General features: G+C 44.4%; 4 protein-coding genes across 9 annotated transcripts; 3 read left to right on the forward strand and 1 right to left on the reverse strand.

Annotated features, from left to right (window-relative positions):
- The first annotated feature begins 2,201 nt into the window (after positions 1–2,201).
- tom1 (target of myb1 membrane trafficking protein) lies at positions 2,202–9,416 on the forward strand. Of its 6 annotated transcripts, none has more exons than XM_034593685.1 (16): positions 2,202–2,423; positions 3,445–3,529; positions 3,699–3,777; positions 3,861–4,010; positions 4,126–4,260; positions 4,348–4,485; positions 5,127–5,243; positions 5,423–5,553; positions 5,661–5,703; positions 5,813–5,921; positions 6,024–6,084; positions 6,734–6,803; positions 7,131–7,196; positions 7,585–7,647; positions 8,091–8,130; positions 8,689–9,416. In XM_034593685.1, exons 1-16 carry the CDS (start codon positions 2,372–2,374, stop codon positions 8,781–8,783), a joined length of 1,434 nt encoding a protein of 477 aa, XP_034449576.1. In that variant the 5' UTR covers positions 2,202–2,371; the 3' UTR covers positions 8,784–9,416. The 6 variants fall into 6 exon arrangements, with proteins under 6 accessions (XP_034449576.1, XP_034449574.1, XP_034449575.1 ...); XM_034593683.1 differs by having other exon boundaries at positions 2,203–2,423; positions 5,420–5,553; XM_034593684.1 differs by having other exon boundaries at positions 2,203–2,423; positions 4,351–4,485; positions 5,420–5,553.
- Positions 9,417–10,256: 840 nt separating this feature from the next.
- Positions 10,257–15,227, forward strand: gcat (glycine C-acetyltransferase). The gene is made up of 9 exons (XM_034592971.1): positions 10,257–10,568; positions 11,767–11,897; positions 11,980–12,081; positions 12,167–12,313; positions 12,535–12,689; positions 12,800–12,882; positions 13,093–13,264; positions 14,089–14,210; positions 14,476–15,227. Exons 1-9 carry the CDS (start codon positions 10,349–10,351, stop codon positions 14,625–14,627), a joined length of 1,284 nt encoding a protein of 427 aa, XP_034448862.1. The 5' UTR covers positions 10,257–10,348; the 3' UTR covers positions 14,628–15,227.
- An 807-nt stretch (positions 15,228–16,034) lies between these two features.
- On the forward strand, positions 16,035–21,683 carry mcm5 (minichromosome maintenance complex component 5). The gene is made up of 16 exons (XM_034592969.1): positions 16,035–16,333; positions 17,084–17,210; positions 17,322–17,450; positions 17,539–17,711; positions 17,804–17,959; positions 18,052–18,221; positions 18,315–18,486; positions 18,572–18,683; positions 18,771–18,914; positions 19,004–19,069; positions 19,408–19,584; positions 19,676–19,788; positions 19,877–20,005; positions 20,103–20,245; positions 21,009–21,136; positions 21,271–21,683. The coding sequence occupies exons 1-16, from the start codon at positions 16,161–16,163 to the stop codon at positions 21,370–21,372; spliced, it is 2,214 nt and encodes a 737-aa protein (XP_034448860.1). The 5' UTR covers positions 16,035–16,160; the 3' UTR covers positions 21,373–21,683.
- Positions 21,684–21,755: 72 nt separating this feature from the next.
- On the reverse strand, positions 21,756–23,468 carry hmox1a (heme oxygenase 1a). The gene is made up of 6 exons (XM_034592972.1): positions 23,421–23,468; positions 23,286–23,344; positions 23,048–23,159; positions 22,748–22,963; positions 22,401–22,673; positions 21,756–22,005 (listed from the first exon to the last, which is right to left on the reverse strand). The coding sequence occupies exons 2-6, from the start codon at positions 23,333–23,335 to the stop codon at positions 21,814–21,816; spliced, it is 843 nt and encodes a 280-aa protein (XP_034448863.1). The 5' UTR covers positions 23,336–23,344; positions 23,421–23,468; the 3' UTR covers positions 21,756–21,813.
- Positions 23,469–23,869: the final 401 nt, after the last annotated feature.

Genomic DNA, 23,869 nt, shown 5'->3' on the forward strand with positions numbered 1-23,869 from the left:
TTTAATTCACAGGCTGAGGAGACTAATCTGGAGGCTTCATACTGGGAATACAGACACGTCACTGCCCACTCCCATTGGCTGCTGGGAGAGAAAGCTGCTTGTTCCTGTACAGTATCAAACGAGCTGATATCTTGCTACGCCAATTAATTGTTCTTTCTTCTTCTCTCTCTCTCTCTCTCTCTCTCTCTCTCTCTCTCTCTCTCTCTCTCTGGTGCTGCTCCACCCTCCAGCAGTTTAGATTTTCACCCCCCCCCCAGGAAATTGTCTGTGACATTTCCTCGAGGGAAAGTAAATGAAGGATCTCGGTGTGTGTGTGTGCACGTGTCAGCTGCGGCGATATACAACTACACAAAATATAAAGAATAAAACATTTAAAAACCAACAGAGGGTATTATTAATATTTTCTGTATGATCCTCACTAACATGTGACGGCGTCATTCCTCAGTTCATGAATGCATCTTCATACAGTATCATAGCAACCAGTAACGAATGTGATCAAACAAACCAGTAGGTGAAGGTGTTTCCACGCTGCAGCATCAGGCTCCACACGGCTTCAGGTACGTTCACCAACACAAACTCACGTCCTCTCAGTTAATCACAGTCACGTCAGGTAAACTGGATGTTTCAGTACAAAGTCTGTGGGCTCGTCTCTGTTCCTGTGAGATCAGAGAATTAAACTTGGATGTATTGTCTCCCCCCCCCCCCCCATGCGGTTGTGTATAATGGGCCGAACTGTCTGATCTGGTGTAACCAGAGGAGCTACCAGTTATACTCTCTGTTGTTTACTGGCTGGTGAGTCACTGAGTCTGAGTCACACACTCACATCATCGCCGCCATCGAACACAACGTTCATCCCCAGAGTCGGGGGGGGGGGGGGGGGGGGGGGAAACGCCTCTGAGTGAAAAACACCAACAATCTGACTGTTGACCTTATTCTGAATAAGATATCACTCCAATTATGATAACATGAGTTGTTAACAAAGAATATCTGACTATTCCTTTAATATTCCTGTTTGTGTCTGATTATGAGTCAGATAAACATTATTTATTCATTCTTTGGATCAATTATTCATTTGATATCAAATCAATACATATAAATATTATAGATAATCAATCACAACCAGGAAACAGGAGTTAATCCAAAGAAGTGGGAGCAGTAAGACAATAAAAACTAAAAATATACATATACATATACACTAATGCACGTCAGCATTATCTTCACTATGTCATACGTCCAACTATCCCACCAGAATTTTAAAACCTTAACCTGAAATAGTTTAAATGCACATTTCTATCATAGAAAGTGTTTTCTTTCAAATTTTACAAAAGCTTCAACTCTTTATTTCTCCATCTTGTTTACACTTGAACCCAGGACGTGTGTCGTCAAGCTGAAATCTCCAATAGGACGTCAACATATGATTATATATTATGTATAAATGTCAACAAAATGCGTCTAAGGTCAGAATACTTTACGTGTCTTCATTTCAGTCTTATTCAGACTTTTGTCTCAATCTTGGTGTCATGTAAACGTGTCTGTTGTGTTTCATGGATGTAAGTATTCTAAAGTTTCTCTATGCTGGGATGTCACATGTCTCCAGGTTTACACAAGTTAATTCAATAAATTCCAACATGTTGGCACGAGGAGAAATAACGAAGCTTTTAAAAACACTTAGAAACCAACTCTTCAACTTTCAGTGAAATAAGCACAAAGCAGCTTTAATGCACCTGGAGGACAGGGGGGACTGATCAGTGAGGTCAGAGGGAACAGTGCCCCCATGTGGCAGAAAGTCAAACAACACAAGCGAGGAGACGTGGACAATGTGATCCTGACTCAGGTCCAGCTCCTGAAATCTATCTTTGATCATTTTCATAAAAAGTTTATTTATGATATATATATATTTATTTATTACTATGTTATTTCTTTCACTCAAATCACCTACGTCTGAAGTGATTATTTTAAGGAACAGAGACAATTAAGACTCTTAAATCTTAATAATAACAGATGATATTCTACATCACTGTATAAGTATTTATTGTTTTTTATTTATGATTGCTTTTTTGCTTTTATTTTATTTTTATATATTTTTTTATTTCTGTCCAGGGTGGACCCTCAATATGTTATTATTATTATTATTATTGCCTGTAGGGGGCGCTGTTAGCCGGTGCTGACGTGATACTTGCAGGCTTCTGTCCCTTTAACGGTGACGCAGTTCAACCGGTGGCCCACTTCAGTGCGGTGCTCAGCGGCAAAGGCAGCAGCAGCAACAGCAGCAGCAGCAGCATCGGTCCGCAGGAGGGAGCGGGTCTAGTTGTTGGGCTCGGCACGGCACGGCTCGGCCCGGGGACGCAGCTCGGCCCTCGGCGGCCTCATCATGGAGTTCCTGCTGGGGAACCCGTTCAGCACGGCGGTGGGACAGAGGATCGGTGAGCTCTTTCATCAGCGTCACATTGTATCAGCTCATCGCTTTGATGTTCTCTCTCTATCCTTTGATGTGAGCTGTGTTTTTAAACATCTGCAATCTATCGATCATTAATCGAGCTGCAGATGTGTTTTTATATCTCATCACAGTCCAATAGTCAATTCAAGTTCATTAGGAGTGACAGAGGAGCAACGGCTTATTGTTTGACTGACGCGTCCACTGGACAATGATGGGACAGAGGCGGGACTTAGAGGCCGGGATGCGCCATCTGATTGGTTGTTATCGTGTCAGTTTAACATGCAAATTGGTGGGCGGGACCACAAGTGGCCCACATCCTCCTGACCCAAATCTCATTTTAACGACTGGACTTGTGTCCTCAATGACTGAAGTGAAAGCTAGTTATTTAAATTGATTGATAATTATATTTATTATTTTACTGTATTTATTTGTTACTGTACATTTTTACTAAAATACCACAGATTTTTTATTGTAACCTCCACAATTTGAAGTGGTAGACAAAGACCATCTCAATAAATCCATTGATTTTGACTTTCCCTTGTATTTTCTTTATCCCTGTCTCTAGATGTTAAACATTTATAAATTAAACATTTTATGACTTGTTGCTAAATAATAAAACATGTGAGTTATGCTTCATTAAATAAAAACAGCAATTATCATCTTTGTACAATCTCTAAGCAGGTTTAATATTCTATTCTATTATTTATATCATTAAAACCATATATAACACTTTCTTGCACTTCACATTAAGCAACATTTTTTTTTCTTTGTATACTAAAATGCTAAATATCATCTTTGATTGAGGATTGAACCGTGTGGAACCCCACAAACTTAAATCTAATTTAACTAGTATGCTTCTGTTTTTACTGACGTTGTCCTTCAGAAAATACAGTGAACTTTAATGACTGTGAAGTATTATGTTTTGTTTTTGTTAGAGGAAACTTTTATCATCTTAGAGCTCAGTTTCATATCAGACGGTGTTTTATTTCTTTTTGTTTATTTTTCAGAGTATGCGACCAGCTCCAGCCTCCCGTCAGAAGACTGGGCCCTGAACATGGAAATCTGTGACATGATCAACAGCTCAGAGGAAGGGTGTGTGTGTCTGTGTGTGGCTGTGTGTGTCTGTGTGTGTCTGTGTGTGGCTGTGTGTGTCTGTGTGTGTGTGTGTGTGTGTCTGTGGTGTATCAGTCTTTATCAGGAACAAGGTCGTTCTCTGGAGCTTTTCTTGCCTCTGACCATGAGAAATGTTTTTTGATTACAGCCCCAAAGATGCCGTCAGAGCCATAAAGAAAAGGATCGTGGGGAATAAGAACTTCAAGGAGGTCATGCTGGCGCTGACTGTGAGTGTTGTTCGCGGCTCCACTCGTGTTCAGTGCTCAGGTGTCATCAGACTTGTGATCTGTTGTGTTCTCCTGGCGTTCAGGTCCTGGAGACGTGTGTGAAGAACTGCGCCTACAGGTTCCACATCCTGGTGACAACACGGGACTTTGTGGAAGGGGTCCTGGTGCGGGCGATCATCCCGAGGAACAACCCTCCGCTGATCCTGCACGACAGAGTGCTCAGCATCGTTCAGGTGAGGGAGGCAGGAGCTGCTGCTCACCTATAAACAATAAGGTGTTGCTCTGTTTGAGTTTCTGTTGTTGCCTTGCTCCACTCTCTGTATTTAACTGTGGTTTTCTCTCGTCTAGGCGTGGGCCGATGCATTCCGCAGCTCGCCCGACCTGACGGGCGTGGTGTCTGTGTATGAAGACCTGCGCAGGAAAGGCCTCGAGTTCCCCATGACAGAACTGGATGGTTATTCCCCGGATCAACCTCCCAAACAGGTGCAGACTGTGCACTGTGGTTTGCTGCTGCTCATCTGTCGCCTTTGCTCATTTTCCCTTCGGGTGGTTTCCTTGCCCTTTGCTTAGCAGACTGTGCCTGGGAATGGGCCGGCTGTCACTTCTCTGCCTGCTGCACTGCTCTCTTCCAAACCTCCGCTCATCCCACCTCAGACCTGTGAACTTAAAAAGGCTCTGGAGGGGACCAATGCCTTCACTGCCTGCCAGGTGATGGGCCCTTTCTGCACTCTGATATTTCAATGCACTGTATTTGTAGTAATCACAGGTGTGAGCTTAAATGCTGTTTCACAACTCAGGTGAAAATCCACTTCAAGCTGAGCATACACTGTGTGATTGGAGCCAATGTCACTGAACTCATTGTAGAGCAGATCAGATGCTCCCGACCAATTATCAAAAGGGTCGGATGAATTTTTGACGTGTCCGAAAATTTGGACGCAGGTTCTCGCACATTTGAAGCATAGTTATGACTCGATTCCCCCAAAATTAGCACATTTTCCCTCAGTGGCTGGCGATAAAGGGGTTCGGAGTGTAGTTACTGATCAATCTACAATATAATAACCTCAAATTCGCTTTCTCTCTGCAAAACAGCCAAAACTAAACGTCCACCTGTGTGTCCATGTCCATATCTGGACATTTTGGTCCAGAATGACTCCAGAGGAGCCCATGCAACAAATAGTTTGAGCAGCCGGGTTGTGCCAGACAATCAATCGATGATGTGTGAGCTGGAATCCAACATTACTGAGGTCGCACAGCGTATTCCCAGCTTCAGTGCCTCCACTTAAGAAATCAATATTTGCTTTTGCGTCGTCATGGCCGTGTTTGTTGAGGAAATGCTGTGAACGTTCCAGGTGAAGAAGCTGAAGACGGAGCTGGGAGTGGTGCGGAGCAACCTGACCATGATGTCCGACATGATGAGTCAGCTGGATCCCGTCACGGTGAAACAAGCCGACATGGAGCTGCTGGAGGTAAAAACAAACAGAGAAGAAAAACATTACTTGTTGCAGTTTTGTCTGTTCTCACATGTCCCATCCATGAGGAACAGTGCGTTTCCCTTAACTGATCTAGCACTGTGTACGTGTTCGTACTGCATCGCACCCCCACAACCCCCACCCACACATGCTTTGTTTGATTGTATCATTAGCAGTTGTACACAGTTTGTAAGGAAATGCAGGACAGGATAGTAAAGATCGTCCCCCGGCTGAGTGAAGAGAAGCTGATCGAAGAGTTACTGGCAACAAATGATGACATGAACTCCGCCTTCACCCGCTACCACAGGTTAATGACATTATAATCACTATTATTAATATTAGCATTATTATACTGCCTTATTATGAGCTAAATTTCTGTTTCTGTTTGATAATGATCACTTTGTTCTGCTGCAGGTTTGAAAGACGCATAACAAACGGTCAAGATACATCACAGAAGGTAAAAAAACAAATTTGTTACTTGTCATCGTTTTATGAAATAGTTTCATTGTGAATTTTCATTTTATTGCATCATGAATTGGATTTTTCGTTGCTCTTTGTTTTTGTAGAGTCACATGTACGTCAACCTGGAAGAACTGGATGTGACGGCTGAGTCTCAGGAGTCGGGACTGGCGTCAGCGACCAGCGACAGTTTGTCCAGTCAGTTGACTAAACTTAGTAAGTTCAGCCGTCTCATCCTAATTGTTTTAGTGTGGTTATTAACACAAGAAGCTTGTAACTGTAACTACCCTGTGATTCATGGTGTTGTTCTTCTTGCAGGTACAAGTGAATCAGAGGACACATTATCCAAAATCAACGCCTCATCTCAACCAACACCAAGGTACTGAAAATATATAATTAAAATGTTTTTGGTATAATTTCTTTTTTCCATGTCCGCTTTCTCAGAGGTCTGTGAAGTAATCGACTTTTGACAACTCTTCAAAACAAAAGCTCTGTAATTCAGCTTGATATGAAGCATGACACCAACAGTGCTTTTACTTTGAAGACGATTGACGGAGATGAGCACCTGCGGACTCCAGTAAATGTCCGTCTCAGTCCGATGTGGTGAAATAAGAAATAATCAAAAGGATCTGGCTGCATTTTGACCCAGTTGCAAACCACTTGTTCCAATCGTTCATTCCACCTATTGGAATGAACGAGGATACTTCAGTCAGTAAGAACAGGACTATTTGTTGGTATCAGACAAACAAGGTTGGAAACCACTAAAAGAATTCAGTCTGAATAACAGCAGGTTTAGTTGTTCCGTCACAGTGTGAGACAGATGTAATCTCTCACAGCCGCCGTGCAGCGGCTCTTTCCGGGGTTAAACTCTCGGATACGGCATCAGCAGACATCTTGATCTTTTGCTTTGGTGTTTAATTCGGACTTATTCCGTCTTAAGTCCTTTTCAGTAATGTGGCCAGAGTTTCGCCGCGTGTGAACCTTTTAATTATCGGCTCATGCAGCAACATACAAATCCTCTGTTTCAGTGAGAGAAGTGAAGCTGCAGTGGACGGCCTGGCTCAAGCTCCGGACAACAGGCTCCTCAACCCTGGAACGGTGAGCACAGATTCACACGCTTCGATGTTCAGTCACAAGATCTTATCAGCTGACACGATTACATTTTTTTGTATCTGTCATGTGGACAAAAAGACGTGGGGAATGTTCGTTTGGCTCAAGAGACATTTCAACAATTTGTCACCAACCTCACGTCCAGATTTCCCAGGGTGTGTGTTTTGTGTGTAGGAGGAGAGAGTTGAGGAAGAAGCGCTGCCGTCAGTGAGTTTCAGGAAATCACCCGAGGAGCCGACGACTCCTTAGTTTCGTAAACGTGTCATTTTACGATGTGTTCTGCTCCCTAAATGAACTTTCTGTGTGTGCACGAAGGACGACAGCCCGGCCTCCACCAGCAGCTCCTCACCAAAGTTAGATTGGATGATAAAAAGGGGAATGGTGGGTCTGTGTCCGTGCTGGTTTCACAGTGGTTCACCTCTCCACACTCCTGCTGTGTCTGTGGTTGTCATTTAGTTTTTGCTGTGGTCTGGTTTGTTTTAGTTTGGATAATTTTTTTAGGTTCGTCGGTAAATGACCTTGGTTTGCATGTTTTTTCTATGTGTTGAAGATAAAGAAGATTATTGTGAGTTTATTTTGGGGCCGACGCCTCATCCACAGCATGATAGTGTTTGGTTTGTCCTGATTTGCCACATTCTTGTCACACCTGCAGCTCCACTGACATTCACTTGCTCTTTTGTTGTTGTTTGGTTCTTCTTCATTACGTTTCTTTAGCATTTGATCCTTTTTTTGACTGGAACTGACCTGGTGCTCTGCTTCCTCTCCTCAGATTCCTCTCAGCCAGTCCAATGTTATGGATGATGTTGAGAAATGGTTAGCGTTGGATGATGAGGTAATGACCTAGTTTTTACTTACCCAGCTCACGAGAACTAGTTATAGGCCGCCCACTCCAACAAGGTTAACTGACCCACATGGTGACATATCACTGACATGACAACGAGCAGATGGAAAACTGATCGCATGAATGAAACTACATCTCAAATCTGTGGATTTACTGATTAGTTGATCAACAGAAAGTTATTTGACAAACACTTTGCTTATCTATGAATCATTTAAGACATTTTTAAATAAAGAAATCATGAGCACGAGGCAGCCTGACAGCTCAGGGACTTGTGTTGGAATAACAACAACTACAATACAGAGAGAATGAGTCAGTTGTAGTGATTTTTAATGTTATAACTGTTATCATCAAAATAACCAGAATTATCCTTAAACTCCACTGCACTTGTCTATATGTGTATACAAGTTTAAATGTCTTTTCTGTTTGTGTTGTAGTACGATGACTTTGAGGACTCTGATGGTGTGACCAGTGAAGGTGAGTTTACTTCCACTTTTTAATAATGACCATATACTAATCAGCATTTTAACTAAAGGGTTTTTAATTTACAGTGTCAGCAGCATCTTGTTATAATTCTCTAATTCATGTAGCTTGTACTTGGAGCTAAAGGCTCAATGTGAGGTTGCTTCGTTCTTTACATAATTACATTGTTATTTATCTACCAATTCATCTTATCTGCTTGTAAATATTTCCATATTGAACCACCAGGGGGAACTAGAGGCTCAAATACTGGACATCTGGTGCCATATACTTTTAGTTTTAGACCCAGTAAACACAGAATTCCAACCATGTAACTTCTAAATATCAACTCAGCATGGCTACTGCAGTAAATCTACTTTATGTTTAACGGAATAAAATTTGATAAATCTCCTTTTTTTTAAAACAACAGTCTAATGGGTATTTTTCTCCTTTATTTACCATGTTGTTTGCATCTTTTCTCATCTGCTTCTTCGTCCCATAATTCCAATCTGTAATTTTCCTTTATTGATTATTGATTGATGAAGCGTTATCTCACCTGCTTGTCTTCTTCTGCAGAGTTCGACAAGTTTCTGGCAGGAAGAGCTAAAGCAGCGGAGCGCCTGCCGTCGGTGAGGGCGTCCTCACAGGACACCAACCACTCCGAGTCCTAAACTGCACTGGAACCTGCCAAACTAACAACACTCACCTGCTCCTGCGTCGTCTGCGGAGGAACGGAGATCTGTTTCAGACCAATAGTTCAATGGCACACTGGATACATGGGGAATTACATCCCATAATTAAGGAAGGACTTTGTAACTGTGTACACTGCGAGTTACTGTGGAGAAAATGTTTTTTTTTTTTTTTTAATTGGTGAAGTTAACATTTGATGAAGAAGAACAGAGGTTTTTACTTGACGTTGTTACGAGTTCGTCCATGTGTGGAATGCAAACATTTGCACATTTTATAAAGTTACATTCCTGCTGTTGGAGGAGAGAGAGGATGTTGTTACAAAAGGGTTTTTGTAACATAGATTATGTATTATATCGCTGATAAATATATATGTATATTGTTGAATATAACGTAAAGGTTACTGAGAAGTCCCCCGTCAAAATGTGTGTGTAAGAGAAGCTCAGCTGTTGCATTCAGGATCCGTGTGATGCTTCACATCGTTGTTGATGTCGGATGAGAGAAAAACTTGTTTTTTTTAACATCCAATTTCCCCTGTTAAGATATTTTACGTGGAAGTTTAACAGAAAGTTGTGACAGACGACTGTCATATATTAAACTAAGTCCTTTAACTGGAAGCTTGTCTTTTCTTATTCTAACCTCAAAGTCTCTGTTACCTTCAACAAAGACGTTTTATTATTAGTAGTATTTCACCAGTGTCTGTTTCAAAAACAAAAAAGTTGTTTTCAAAACTTGGTGAATGGGAAATATCAAGAAAGAATCCATTCAATGTTGGCACTGATCCGTACCTGTCAGGTTTGATTTGTGGGTTTGGTCCTGAACATGTGGTACACAGTGACCAATCACCTTGGCTCTTATTCACCAGTTACACAATCACTATCACTGCAGTGTTTACTTCACTGAAACCAGCAGAACACACATATTTTAACAATATACCAGTTCACACATGGAATAAACAAGGTGAAGTAGTTTTAACCTTTAAAGTTTATAGTTTCAAGGTTTATTTGTCGTGTGTAAGTGAACGAGAAGAGAGAGATCAGGTCAGCTCAGTAAAACAATAACACATTTACACACAGTAAATTGAAATAAAGTAATAGAGCTCAATATATTAAAATATTATACTATATACATTATACGTGACTTTATTTTATGTATTTATTTAATTATTAAGAAGTAAACAACCACCATCTGAACAAGCGATTTTTTTACTCTCTTAAAATCTGATTGGACAAAAGTAGCCCACCTCCCAAGCGCTCTGCCACCTGATTGGCCCGCCACGCATACGCCCACTCCTCCTACGTGACGTAAAATTACGGGATTTAAAGCAAACCGCAGGTGGAAGAAGCCCCGCCCCTACCCTGCCTCTGATTGGTTTAGCCTCAGGCACGAAGAGCGATGGTTGGTTACAGTTGAGGAAGGATGTGAGAGACGCCCAATCAGAGGCAGGGTATGGGCGGGGCTTCTTCCACCTCGGGTAGGAAACCCAGTTCGCTTTCTGCTGCACGTTTTGCTCCATCCACACTTTTCTCTCTCGGGTGGAAGAACCGTCATGTCTCTCGGAAAAGCTGCCCGGGGTTTGGTGCCCTCTGCCCGCGGGCTCCTGCGGGCCTCGGCCGGGGCTCCGGGCCGGACCTACGCCGCCGTGGCCGCGGCCCGAGCGGTGCTGGAGGGCGAGCTGGACTCGATCCGAGCCGCCGGGACGTGGAAGGCGGAGCGGATCATCACGTCCAAACAGGGCGCGCGGATCAACGTGGACGGAAGCCGAGGCAGTGAGTTAGTGTGACAGATGGGAGAGTTACGGGGGGGAGACCGTGTCCTTGAACGCACCACGCACACAGAAACGTGGCTGTTTACAGTTGTTGATCTGACTTCATGTTTTCTTCTGGTTTAATTTGACTCAACTCAATTTAATTAACCTTAAAACACTGGAGGACACAAGCTTGTTGGATCAACACGAAGGGAAAAACTTTTTAATCTAAATCCAATCTAAAATAACTACCTAAAGTCAATAACTACTAACAAATAGGTTTGATATAATAGTAATAATAATAAATGTTATTTCATGGCACCTTTCAGGGAACTCCAGGACAATATATCATGTCCTCTCTACAATACATGAATTTCTGTAAAACATATACCAATTATATTATATTATATTGTTCCATATGTATGGCTCTCATCGCGAAATCTTCCTATTTTATATTGTTAATACCTTTTTACATTCATATCATACTGTATACTATTGTGAATTTATATATATACTTGGATACATACATCCTTTACATAGTTTTACTTTAGTATACTGCTATTTAATATCCAATGGGGAATACATACCATTTTTATACTCATTCATATTGTATACCATACCTGCCTATATACTTATACATATATGTATACGTCTATTTCAATATCTCACACATAACGCGCAAAAACAAGGGAATTTCCCTGCGTGGGGAAGTTACCTCATCCAGCTTCCAGCCAGTGAAGCTGGATGAGGACTGATGAGGACTCAGGTGATGAAGGCAGCAGCAGAAAGTTGGATGGTTTGGAGTGGTTGTAAAATACCAGTGAGAAGGAGGTGACAGTGCAGGAAGTGACCAGGTCATGAATCAGAAGTTTTGTGTTGCGCCAACTGAGGGAGAAACAGATTCTGGAGATGTTGCGTAAATTAAAAAAAGTGAGTAAACTATTAATATGTGCTCACGGATACTAATATCCAACCTGTTTGCTGCTCTGGGATCCAAACAGCAGCTCTGTGTTTACACTCCAGGATGAACCGTTGCCAGGGTTTGACTCTGCTGATTTATGAATGGCCCTTTGGCTTCTGGTCACGTGTGGTGCATTCCCAGGGACGACTGTCACTCTTTGTTCTCATGTGTTGACCTGGTCGTTTGGTTTTGTTGTTTCATGGACAGAACAATCACTTACATTTCAATCTTTCATGTTCTCTGTAACTTCATCTTTCAGACATATTGAATTTCTGTGCCAACAACTACCTCGGCCTGTCCAGTCATCCAGACGTGGTGCAGGCCGGGATCGATGCTCTGAAGTCGCACGGTGCTGGACTGAGCTCCGTCAGATTCATCTGTGGGACACAGGTAAGATTATTCCGACACTCAAACGGCACCTTTAACTCCTGCAAGACGACGATTAGAAGCACTGATGATCTGCGATCTACAGGATCTGCACAAACATCTGGAGCAGAAGCTCGCAGAGTTCCACGAGAGGGAAGACTGCATCCTCTACGCCAGCTGCTTTGATGCCAACGCTGGGCTGTTTGAGGTACGTCACGCTTTACACTGTACACTGAGACGAGGAAGATCTCTCCTGTCGTGCTCAACAAGGCCTCAAATCACTGTTACCCCAGGTTATGTTGGGCCCGGATGACGCAGTGCTGTCTGATGAGCTGAACCACGCCTCCATCATCGACGGGATCCGTCTGTGTCGAGCAAAGAGGTTTCGCTACAAACACATGGACCTCAGCGATCTGGAGGTCAAGCTCAAAGAGTCGCAGGTGGGTGGATCTCTTCCTGTGCTGCAGGAAACCACATGATTCCTAATCTGAAACATGCCGTCACCACTATGAGCAATGCAGGGATGAAGAAGTCAACCTAGCAACAGTTACTAAGGAAGAAGGGTCTTTACAAACTAAGTGTTGTATTTGTATGAAAGCAGATTGAGGACAAATGACTGTGTTTGCTTCACTGACTCTTCACCGTGTCTCGTCCTCCTCAGTCGTCTCGTATGCGCCTGGTCGTCACAGACGGCGTCTTCTCCATGGACGGAGACGTGGCTCCCTTACAGGGAATTTGTGACCTGGCTGAACAGTACGGAGCCATGGTGTTTATAGACGAATGCCACGCCACCGGCTTCCTGGGGCCCCGGGGCCGGTGAGTAAGATGCTGAGTCATCCAAAATGCAAAGAATATACATTATATTAGTTTATATTGAAATGGTGGATTAGCTCAGTTTATTCGTTGATGAGTACTGTGATTTGCAGAGGGACGGACGAGCTGCTGGGAGTGATGGACAGAGTTCACATTGTGAACTCCACCCTGGGGAAAGCACTGGGTGGAGCAGCAGGTAGGTCTTCAACAGCATCTGGTATATTATCACAGAACAGTTTCCAGAAACAAAGCAGCAGCAGCATCGTTCATTCAGAGTCGTGTTTGTGAATGAAAACACAATCCTCCGAACGTCAGTGCTGGTCTGAAAGCAGCTTATTGAGACAAGATGTAACAGTTCCACATCAAATCACTCGTTCTCTGCACTGTGCACTGTTTAATTTTTCAGGTGGCTACACAGTTGGCCCGAAGCCGCTCATTGACCTGCTGAGGCAGCGTTCACGGCCGTATCTGTTCTCCAACTCCCTCCCCCCTCCTGTGGTGGGCTGTGCCACCCGGGCTGTGGAGCTGCTGCTCGCCTCCAATGAGATCGCACAGAGCATGACGGCCAAAACCATGAGGTGCGTTTGTTCTAGGAGTGGGGGTTGGGAGGGTGGGGCCGAGTGCTATTGTTGGTTTTGCTGTTAGCCCGGTGGCAGCTGGTGTCAGCGGTAACAGGTCAAGGTCTTTTTCAAAGTCTTTGGAACATTTTCAGAAATTCAGAAGCAACTTATTATTGTCGTGTCGGCCATCTGTTAAAAAAGACGTTTTTAAAAAGGTCCATATAAACGCACAGTTTGCTGAAGATGGAAATGGAAACCGTAAAAAACATCCAAGTGGAGAAACTGGAGAAACGTCTTCATCCTGATGTTAGTCACCAAATGAGCTTTTATTAGTGTTGGCCGCTCAGTGGTTCTGGAACAAATTCACATTTCCCATCATCTAGTTACAAAACAGAAACTCCCACACAACCTTCAGGCCACATTACGCAACTGTGAACAACTCGCTGAACAAAGCATTATTCAGAATAAAGGAAATTAATGAAAGATGTTTATTGTCATTTTGCTCAGGTACAATTCAATTTGAAGAGTCTTCTCTCTCCGGTCAAAGATTGTTCTCGAAAAAAATATAAACATGTAAATAAAAACAGTTACAGCAAGAAAATCATCGAAATCAGAATTCACAGTTGCCTCGTCTGGAAGGATTTTGTTTATGTGGATGCATGTAGCCTCCGTCCAAAACAAACAAGAAAGACAAACTTTAACTCAATGTATTGTCTTTTATTGACTCCTCCTCTCGTTGCCTAAGGAAATGTTCAGGATTAGGTAATTTTACCTTCTGACGGCTAAATGAAGTACAGCTTGTGTATGTCACTATAATATTTGTCTCTCTGCTGTTTGTTCAGGTTCAGGAACAACATGACCAAGGCTGGTTTCACCATCTCGGGCTCGGCTCACCCGATCAGTCCTGTGATGCTCGGCGACGCGCGGCTGGCGTCTCTGATGGCCGACGACATGCTGAAGCTGGGTGAGTCCGTGGTGAAAACCTGAGACCACAGCTGAACATGTTTCATGGTGATGTACATTAAATAAACCCTGTGGGTGTTAAGAGGTAGAGAAGGTTGTCCACTAACCAACCAGAAGGTCGGTGGTTTGATCCCTGGTTTCTCATGTCTGCATTCAGAACTAGGACCTGAATGTGTGTGTGAATGTGAATCGTACACATTGTACAGGACCAGACTAACTTTATAAGATTTGAAAAGCCTCTGTTAACTCGCCCCTTCCCTCCACAGGAGTGTATGTGATTGGATTCTCTTTCCCGGTCGTACCAAAGGGCAAAGCCAGAATCCGAGTTCAGATTTCTGCGGCTCACACGGACGAAGACATCGACCGCTGCGTGGACGCCTTCATCCAGACGGGCAGGAAGCACGGCGTCGTCTCCTGAGTGCGACACACGGGGGGGGAATCAGCCGTTGCTATAGAAACCGTGAAGCCTGCTGCCTGTTACTCGCGACCTATGAATGATTGTGATGGATATATTGGTTACAGAGGTTTATGTTGTGTATGTGTGTGTGTGTGCTTGGCTTAATAAAGCACTTGTGTGTATTTAAAAGAAAAGGGCTGTTTATTCCTTATTTCCCATTAAATTAATGAGAGCAACAACATTTCTCTCAGATTATTTTACCTGTCGACAATAGACAAGTTTATTTAGACGAGTCAGTCAAACTTAATGCAGGTTGTTCTTTTAATAATTAAGAACATAAATGTAATGGTGTTATTAGACATCACTTTACATTGTCAGCACTTATCATAGTAAACTTTGAACTTATTCTTTAAAACTAGTGAAAGAACCAAATATTTGTTTTGAAGTGACTGAAAATAAAATGCATATTTTTTTGTCATTGGCAACATTTATGAATAAGTCTTATGTTGTGTCTTATATCATCTCAGTAGAGCTGCTTTGTCGAGATGCAACAGCAGATCTGCGACATTCTGGTCGTAGAGAAAATGAAAAAACATTAAAGATTCTCTCAAGTCAAATGTGCATCTTGCTTATTGTTTCTTTATTTGGATGTTTGATCTTCACTGTGCAAAATTACATCTATGTATGAGGAAAAGGAGAAATAGAAGTAGAAAATCACATCAGACATACATTTATATTCATTCTATAGAAACATCAAAAACTAACCTGTAACTTTGTCCTTTGTGATCCATTGTGCGTTGGTTTCAATAAATGTGCATCTGATGTTTCTTTGGTGCTGATACTCCACCACGTTTACTCTTTAAATAGACTTTTTACATTTTTACAAAGGTAATATTTACATATATAAAAAGGGGCAAAGGAAACATACTATCTCTTCTTGACCCACATTAGTCCGGCCTCAGTTTATTCTTTGTTGACAGCCTTCATTTGTCTTCTGTGAGTCTAACCAGTAATGGACAGTAAGTACTTTTGAGATACTTATAAAACTACAAATACATATATAATTTATAAAGTGATTAAGTTCCAGGGTTTGTTTGTCTTTTGTTTCAGATCAAACCATCTTTATCTTTTCAGTTCACTTATTATTTAAAAACTTCCTCCATGTTTCCTCCTCGTGCTTCTCTTGTCCTTTTCGCGCCATCACTCCTCACCAGCCCCGCCTCGAACCACTAACCACGCCCAATTGGTGTCACTTCAGCCAATAGGAGCCGTCTCTGTTGTCTCTTTCGCGCCACCGCGGCTCCCCAGTTCCGCCTCTCGAAGCCGCGCCTCCTCTGAGTCTCTTCGGCCAATGGCAGGGGGCCTCCTGTGCCCTGAGCCAATCAGATGTCAGAAGAGGGGGCGGCGCGAGAACCGGCTCGCGGGAAACAGACAGGAAGGAGCTGAGATTTTGCCGCGGAACAGAGCAGCTCGTGCTCCACCACTTTCCTTCCGTCGCACTTTATTTTACTTGAATCAAAGTTTCACAGTTCTCTCGGACCGACCTGCTGCAGAATGTCCGGCTTCGACGATCCGGGAGTTTACTACAGCGACAGCTTCGGAGGCGGAGAGGGAACCGGTCCCGATGAGGGGGGGCTGAAGCGGACCCAGATCAAGAAGCGGTTCCGTGAGTTCCTCCGGCAGTTCAGAGTGGGAACGGACCGAACCGGGTTCACATACAAATACAGGTGAGACTCCAGATGTGGATAAACAGTGATGGTGTCATGTGGGACTGTGAGGAGGAAGCGGCGGCGTGGTCAGGAAACATCTGGATTCACCGTGTGGCAAAGGCCAACTACATAAATCTATAATAATTCATAATAGATAAATGATGTGGATTCTCTAAAGTCTCTAAAGTAAAAACCCTCATGTCATCAAGCCAAAGTGAGGGAGGACAATATGCAAACAGAGTTGCATTGTGGGAAATGTAGGGTCCATAATAACTGGGGTTTGACCCACATCAGTGATTATTCTACAATCTGTTTCATTCTGATCCATTTTCATTCACTCTGAAACAATAACATCTGCACTGATGCTGTCACATCTGCAGAAATCTCATCTTCAAACTCGTTATATTTCTGTGAGAACACTATCCAGTGGTGTGGGAACCATTAACAAAGTACTACATTGGTATTTTCCACGTATCTGACTTTGCACTGATCACTAACTTCTGTTCAACAAGTTATTTATGTGATATATCTTCAGCAATGGCTCAAACACTTTAGACCAATCTCTCTGGAGGTATTTATGACTTTCTAAACCAACTCTAGTTGTTTTTCTATTCAGCTTTAACTTTTACAACGTCTCATAATCTTTTATTGTTTAAATTGAGGATGACTTACAGTTTTGATAAGTATGAGTGTTTCTTTATCTTCGAGGCAGCATGAGATTTGTTCTCCAGTAACGTTCCTGATGTGTTTTTACGTTGTTTTGTTCAGAGATGAGCTGAAGCGACACTACACCCTGGGGGAGTACTGGGTGGAGGTGGAGATGGAGGACCTCGCCAGCTTCGAGGAGGATCTGGCCGACTGCCTCTACAAGCTGCCCACGGAGAACCTTCCACTGGTGCGTCTGCGGCTAAGATCCACACCACCCCACACTTTCAGCTCTCCAAGTAAAACTTCACGATTTACTCTATTTGATTGTTCTCCTCTGACAATTTGTTGTCATTGACAGCTGGAGGAAGCTGCAAAGGAAGTGGCTGATGAAGTGACCCGCCCCCGGCCTGTGGGGGAGGAGACCGTGCAGGACATTCAGGTCATGGTGAAGAGCGACGCTCATCACGCGTCTATTCGCTGCCTCAAGGTAACGACTTACTTCACCTCCTTTATGTTTCGCCTCCTTCCGTTCGTCGTCAACAGCTTAGTCAAATTCTGTTTCTGTCGTTGCTCAGTCCGACCAGGTGTCTCGTCTGGTGAAGGTGCACGGCATCATCATCTCGGCCACACCCGTGAGGGCCAAGGCCACCAAGGTGTGTCTGCAGTGTCGCGGCTGCCGCAACCTCATCAGCAACATCCCTCTGCCCCCTGGCCTGCAGGGCTACGCTCTGCCGCGCAAGTGCAACAGGTGAGTTGGACCAGATCCGTGAGAAAAGCCAGGATTTTACTTTCCAACACGATTTCCTCGTGTTTAACTCCCTGGAAACTCTCTCCTCTCAGTGACGGCGCCGGCAGCGTTAAGTGTCCCATCGACCCGTACTTCATCCTCCCCGACCGCTGCGTCTGTGTCGACTTCCAGACGCTGCGGCTGCAGGAGTCTCCGGACGCTGTGCCTCACGGAGAGATGCCGCGTCACCTGCAGCTCTACTGCGACAGGTGAGGAGCACGTTCTACTCTAATCCACAAGCCAGTGCTCCCTGCTGCTGAGAAACTAACCTGTGTGCCTCTCCTCTGTCCTCCCCTCTCAGGTATCTGTGTGACCGTGTGGTCCCGGGCAACAGGGTGACCATCATGGGCATCTACTCCATCAAAAAAATGGCTGCTGCCAAGGCCCACGGCAGAGAGAAGAGCTCCGGTGTGGGCATCCGTGCGTCCTACCTGCGAGTGGTTGGCATCCAGGTGGACACGGAAGGAGCAGGTGAACATGAATTTCTGCATTAAAACTCTTGTGTATCTGCGTGAAGCATTCTGGGACGAAGTCAGATGTTAATGTGATGTTGGTCTCGTGCAGGACGTGGTGCCACTGGATCAGTTACTCCACAGGAAGAGGAGGAGCTGAGAGGACTGGCGGCGTCTCCTAACATCTACGAATCTCTGGCGCGTTCCATCGCTCCCTCCATCTACGGCAGCGACGATCTGAAAAGGGCCATCACCTGCCTGTTGTTTGGAGGTTCGAGGAAAAGGTAAAAAACACTCTCAATCTCTACAGGGGCTGTAAATCCACCTCCTCCATCAGGTGTATTAATGTGTTTATTCCCCGTCCCTCAGGCTGCCTGATGGTCTCACTCGCAGGGGCGACATCAACCTGCTGATGCTGGGAGATCCGGGTACGGCCAAGTCACAGCTGCTCAAGTTCGTGGAGAGATGTTCACCTATCGGGGTAATTATGTTCTCTGGTATCTGTCATCATTATAAACTGATCTTTAAATCCACCCCCTGATACTGAGTCTGGATCCTGTGCCTTCAGGTGTATACCTCAGGTAAAGGCAGCAGTGCAGCTGGTCTGACTGCCTCCGTGCTCAGGGACCCCAACACTCGAGGATTCATCATGGAGGGCGGAGCCATGGTGCTGGCTGATGGCGGAGTTGTGTGCATCGATGAGTTTGACAAGGTACAAAGAGTTTGAGTCGCAGGAGCTGTTTATTAATCTTTTCATTTGTCGAGCAGGATTAAAGACAAACCTCTGCTTTTGTTCTTCAGATGAGAGAAGATGACAGAGTGGCCATCCATGAAGCCATGGAGCAGCAGACCATCTCCATCGCTAAGGTATCACCCAGATGTTTATTATTGGAAATGTAGTTTGTTTGTAAGCACTCTTAGCCCGCGAAAAGCTTTTAAGAAATATTAAACCAGATTACAGGAGAGTTTCATTGATGAAAACATTTTAGAATGAAAACCAAATGTTTAAGCTGTCAAATATTATTTATTTCATGTCTCTTTCTTCTTCAGAGGCTGAGAAATTAAAGTTTTTGTAAACGTTTGTAGTTCTGTCAGCTCGTCAGAAAACTCACAGGTTTTAGAGGGTGTTTTTATAAAAAAAAAACACACACACATATAATAACCTCTGTTCCGAGGAGACTATCTAACGACTTGACTCCTCCCAGGCCGGCATCACCACCACCCTGAACTCCCGCTGCTCGGTCCTGGCTGCAGCCAACTCGGTGTTCGGCCGCTGGGACGACTCCAAGGGCGAGGACAACATCGACTTCATGCCCACCATCTTGTCCCGTTTCGACATGATCTTCATCATCAAGGACCACCACGATACGGAGAGAGACATGGTGAGGAGGCCGGAGGTTTTCCTGCTTTTTAAATCCTCAGATCAACAGATTATTCCCTGAGAGTAACGTTTTGATGTTTGACTCTTCGTAGACGCTGGCCCGTCACGTGATGAACGTTCACCTCAGTGCTCACACGCAGACGGAGGGTGTTGAGGGAGAGATCCCACTGGCCACCTATAAGAAATACATCGCCTATGCCAGAGTGTGAGTTTATCTGCCTTTACACACACGAAGCATTTAATTCCTGAAAGCCTCTAACTGAATTAGTTTTAATTTTAATGTTTGCTCACAGTAAATGTGGCCCCCGACTGTCTGCGGCCGCTGCTGAGAAGCTGAAGAACAGATACGTGGTGATGAGGAGCGGAGCGAGGGAGCACGAGAGAGAGAGTGACAAGAGACCCTCCATCCCCATCACTGTCAGGTATTGTCTCTGCCCACATGTCTGTGATGGACGTGTTCTCACACCTCTGACACTCTCAGGCTCTTGAGTAATAAACCTTGTGTTTGTGGTTTTGCAGGCAGCTGGAGGCGGTCGTGAGAATCGCAGAGTCTCTGGCTAAGATGAAGCTGCAGGCGGTGGCTGGAGAGACGGAGGTGGACGAGGCCCTCAGACTCTTCCAGGTCTCCACACTGGACGCTGCGATGTCCGGCAGCCTGTCAGGTGCGTGTTCTTGGTTTTGATTTGTTAAATGCAAATACAGATTTCCACATATTGAATCGGCTGTAGCACCGGAACACAAATGCACAACAGAGTGTGATTAATCTAGAACAAGCTGCTACAATCCAGTCCACCAGGGGGAGGCAAAACACTAAAGATGGATGATTGTTGCCGGCTGTGGTGGATAATGATACTCTATTGTATAATAATACACGCATAACATTGTCTCTCGGAAAGTTCAATTCTAACACCTGCAGGTGGGCTTACCCCACACAGCCACCTACTGTAACGTGTATAGAATGAGCACAGAGCACAGGAGAATCACTTCACTTATACAATCAGAAGCAAAAGGTATTCTTCAGCCTCTTGATCTCTGACTAGGTTGGGCAGAGTTCCTGTCTCAGATCTCCGTCCCAGACCCCTGGTGTGACTTCTGGTGTGAGACAATCTGTCTCCGAGATCCCCAATCTTCATTTACAACATCAAAAGACCCCAGTCCTGTATACAATGCAGAGTTCCCCTCACCCATCTCTATCAGACACACTAAGTAAACCCCTGCAGTGACCAATTGCTCAGTCACACATGTGGGGGCCATAAACACTTCCTTCTGCAACTTCCGTAGTTAAGTCACAGAAAACATTTGTTCATACTTTCTTCTACATACACATTACACAAATGCAAATTCTGCCATTACACAGCTCAGATAAACATTTGAACTGCACACAGCAGTTTCCTGCTCTGACATGTCTCCACATGTTGTGTTCAGGTGCGGAGGGCTTCACTTCTCAGGAGGACCAGGAAATGATCTCCCGCATCGAGAAGCAGATGAAGAGACGCTTCGCCATCGGCTCCCAGGTGTCGGAGCACAGCATCGTCCAGGACTTCACCAAACAGGTCGGTCACAGCGAATCGTAAACGGGTGAAAGCACAGACTGGGGGGGGGGGGGGTCAATTAAGAATAGACATGCCATTTTGGAGCAGAGAAGAAGTGGCTTCCAAGTCTCAAATTATTCTCCTCCCGTCTACAGAAATATCCGGAGCACGCCGTCTACAAAGTCCTGCACCTGATGCTGAGGAGGGGTGAGATGCAGCACCGCATGCAGAGGAAAGTGCTCTACAGAGTCAAGTAGAGCGACCTGCGTCTCCAGTATCGCTCTACTATACTGATGCTGATGTAAATAGTTCTTATCTCCATGTTTGTGCTTCTCTGTATTTACCAGTAATCTCTGATCTCAGTCAGGGTGAAATCTCTTCCTGTATTTTTCTTCTGACTGATTCAGTAAAATCTTGATTCCTGGCAACAACAGTCTCATCAGATGTTATAAAGAAAGTTGTTGGATAAAACTGTTCAGCTGTTGATGGTGTTTTTTTTGTCAATATAAAGATTACGTGTCTTCATTCTCTGTAAAAAAAATAATAAAGTATTTGAAATGTTAAGTTTCTTTTTGTATTTTCATCATTTCAATGATAAAAAGACGACTCAGACAGTTTTCACATAGTAAATGTTTAATAAAATACATATAAAAAGACGACACGTTGAGATTTGATCATGAAGAGCTTGGACACAACTCTCAGTCGTACTTGTTGTACTGGACGAGGAGTAAAGTGCTGGTGGCGGTGACGACAGTGGCCAGTGCGACACACAGCCTCATGGTGAACTGGCTGATCTGTGGAGACGGGAGCACGGCCGCCGGGAAGCTGCTCTTGGATTGGTCCGCCGTCGCCATCGTGACGCTCAGCATTTTCTGCAAGTCGTCAAAAACCTGCAGGAGAACAAGTTACAGAAACGGTTATTAAGTCAGAGCTGTGCTTGCTCTGCATTTATTCCCCAGTTTCACTTCCTCTTAGGAGTTAATGTGAGTTCAGTACTGGTTGTGAATCCGAATCTGCAAGTGTGTGTGCACATGCAGGGTTTGACTCTGGTTTAGTATCACTTCCCATGTATTTACACAATAAAAGAAAATACAGCGGATGACATGTCAAGATAAAGTGTGAGAATACTCCATGGCTTAGATTATTTCTTATTTTAATTATGATCCTATTCAGGTTCATGTAAAGAGAAACCTGTTTACGTGGCAGCATCTCATGTGACCATTCTCTTAGGGAACCTGCCCATGTTTCCCACAATCCTCCGCTGCTTCAGTCCGCGTCTCCTCACCTGGATGTTTAACTCGAAGGCGGACACGGCCTCCTCCAGCACCTCCCTCCTCTCCTCCTCCTTCAGCTCGATGCTGTTCATGCGGCTCCTGTACAGCTGCTTGAAGCGGTTGGGGCTGTTCACGCCAGGGAAGGAGAAAAACGACAGCCCCTCTTTGCCGCTCAGCCCGAGGGACTTCTGGGTAATCTTCCCCAGCACTTGACCCCCTGAGAGGTCACCGAGGTACCGGGTGTAGGCGTGGGCCACCAGCAGCGCCGGGTTCTCCTCACCTATCTGTAGAATTAAAGCCTGTAATCAGATTTCGTGTTTGTTTGGATCGATGGATCATTTCACAGCAGCTCCCTCACCTGTCGCAGCCTCTGTTGGTATCTGTGTGTGGCTGCGGGAACAATCACCCTCTTCCTCCAGTCCGAGCCCAGGAAAACCTCCAGGTCGCTTTCCAGAGACTCCACACGGGCCAGTTCCTGAGGGAAGTAAATGGGTGCCACAGCCGGATGGGTGGAATTCCTGTCCAGCTCCTCCTCAAGGACCTTGTAGATCTCGTAGAGGGAACACAGCAGCACCTGAGAGACGTGATAAACATTCACTTTACAGGACGTTGACTGACTTTCCAGAGTTCACTGATCGGGTTGGAGAGCAGAACCGACCTTGTACTGGGGCAGAGTGATCTGACCCTTCTGGTAGCTCAGCATCAGCTGTGTGTTCTCGGCTCTGACGTGGTTGTCTTTGGTTGCTGCTTTAATCTGCTCTGATAAATCCCTGAAGACAAGACAGGACGCAGGAGGAACTTTTATCACATCTTGAAAACACTAATAATTAGCTGCTTATAATAAAAAAACATGAGTTTAAAAGTTATTTTCAACACATATAACTCAGCTGTCATACCTGCCAACGTCCCCCGTGTCAGGTTTCCTCGCGCTCTTCTTGTTCTCCATCTTTGCCGACTGTAACGAACATTTGGTTTTACATCCGATCTGAATGAGAAGCTACAGAACAATGCGTGTGATGTGATCTATTTACCTGTGATCAGTCTCGTCTCCTTCGTGCTGGTGGAGGTTCAGTCGTCTCCTCCTCTGAGTGAGCGGCCCTCTCTGGAACTCTTTTATACACACTGATGCTGAGTCAGATGGGAAGTGTGAGTGCTGACTCACTTTACTGCTGCTGCTGCTTAACATGACAAAGCAATGTGTGGATAATAAAAACAGAAACCATGATGGGGCAGATATCATCAGTCAAGGCTGGTAACTGAGGGTGACTCAGGGAATCAGGAATCACGTACCTGAGGAGATTAGACTTGTCAGCACATTACACTTGATTTAATTATTACAGGAAATCTTTCCAATGGCTGATTTAAACTAGTTTGAACAGATGTAGTTTGTTTTTTAATGTTTTCTTTTGTATTCTTGATTTGTCTTGTTTTTTATCCCATTTATTTTACAAAACACTAACTGTAACCTCTAGATATAAAA

The sequence above is a fragment of the Hippoglossus hippoglossus genome, chromosome 8, assembly GCF_009819705.1.
Source record: "Hippoglossus hippoglossus isolate fHipHip1 chromosome 8, fHipHip1.pri, whole genome shotgun sequence".
In the NCBI taxonomy this organism is placed as follows: domain Eukaryota; kingdom Metazoa; phylum Chordata; class Actinopteri; order Pleuronectiformes; family Pleuronectidae; genus Hippoglossus; species Hippoglossus hippoglossus.

What these genes read in the sequence shown, in the direction of transcription:
- tom1 (XM_034593683.1), top strand. Translation starts at nt 2,372, where the DNA reads ATGGAGTTCCTGCTGGGGAACCCGTTCAGCACGGCGGTGGGACAGAGG. An exon ending in ATGCCTTCACTGCCTGCCAG is followed by an intron (nt 4,486 to 5,126) that starts GTGATGGGCCCT and finishes TGAACGTTCCAG; the next exon opens with GTGAAGAAGCTGAAGACGGA. An exon ending in CAGTCAGTTGACTAAACTTA is followed by an intron (nt 5,922 to 6,023) that starts GTAAGTTCAGCC and finishes TTCTTCTTGCAG; the next exon opens with GTACAAGTGAATCAGAGGAC.
- gcat (XM_034592971.1), top strand. Translation starts at nt 10,349, where the DNA reads ATGTCTCTCGGAAAAGCTGCCCGGGGTTTGGTGCCCTCTGCCCGCGGG. An exon ending in TTCCTGGGGCCCCGGGGCCG is followed by an intron (nt 12,690 to 12,799) that starts GTGAGTAAGATG and finishes TGTGATTTGCAG; the next exon opens with AGGGACGGACGAGCTGCTGG. An exon ending in CGACGACATGCTGAAGCTGG is followed by an intron (nt 14,211 to 14,475) that starts GTGAGTCCGTGG and finishes TTCCCTCCACAG; the next exon opens with GAGTGTATGTGATTGGATTC.
- mcm5 (XM_034592969.1), top strand. Translation starts at nt 16,161, where the DNA reads ATGTCCGGCTTCGACGATCCGGGAGTTTACTACAGCGACAGCTTCGGA. An exon ending in AGACCATCTCCATCGCTAAG is followed by an intron (nt 19,070 to 19,407) that starts GTATCACCCAGA and finishes GACTCCTCCCAG; the next exon opens with GCCGGCATCACCACCACCCT. An exon ending in TCCATCCCCATCACTGTCAG is followed by an intron (nt 20,006 to 20,102) that starts GTATTGTCTCTG and finishes GTGGTTTTGCAG; the next exon opens with GCAGCTGGAGGCGGTCGTGA.
- hmox1a (XM_034592972.1), bottom strand. Translation starts at nt 23,335, where the DNA reads ATGGAGAACAAGAAGAGCGCGAGGAAACCTGACACGGGGGACGTTGGC. An exon ending in GACACGGGGGACGTTGGCAG is followed by an intron (nt 23,160 to 23,285) that starts GTATGACAGCTG and finishes TCTTGTCTTCAG; the next exon opens with GGATTTATCAGAGCAGATTA. An exon ending in CCTTCGAGTTAAACATCCAG is followed by an intron (nt 22,006 to 22,400) that starts GTGAGGAGACGC and finishes GTTCTCCTGCAG; the next exon opens with GTTTTTGACGACTTGCAGAA.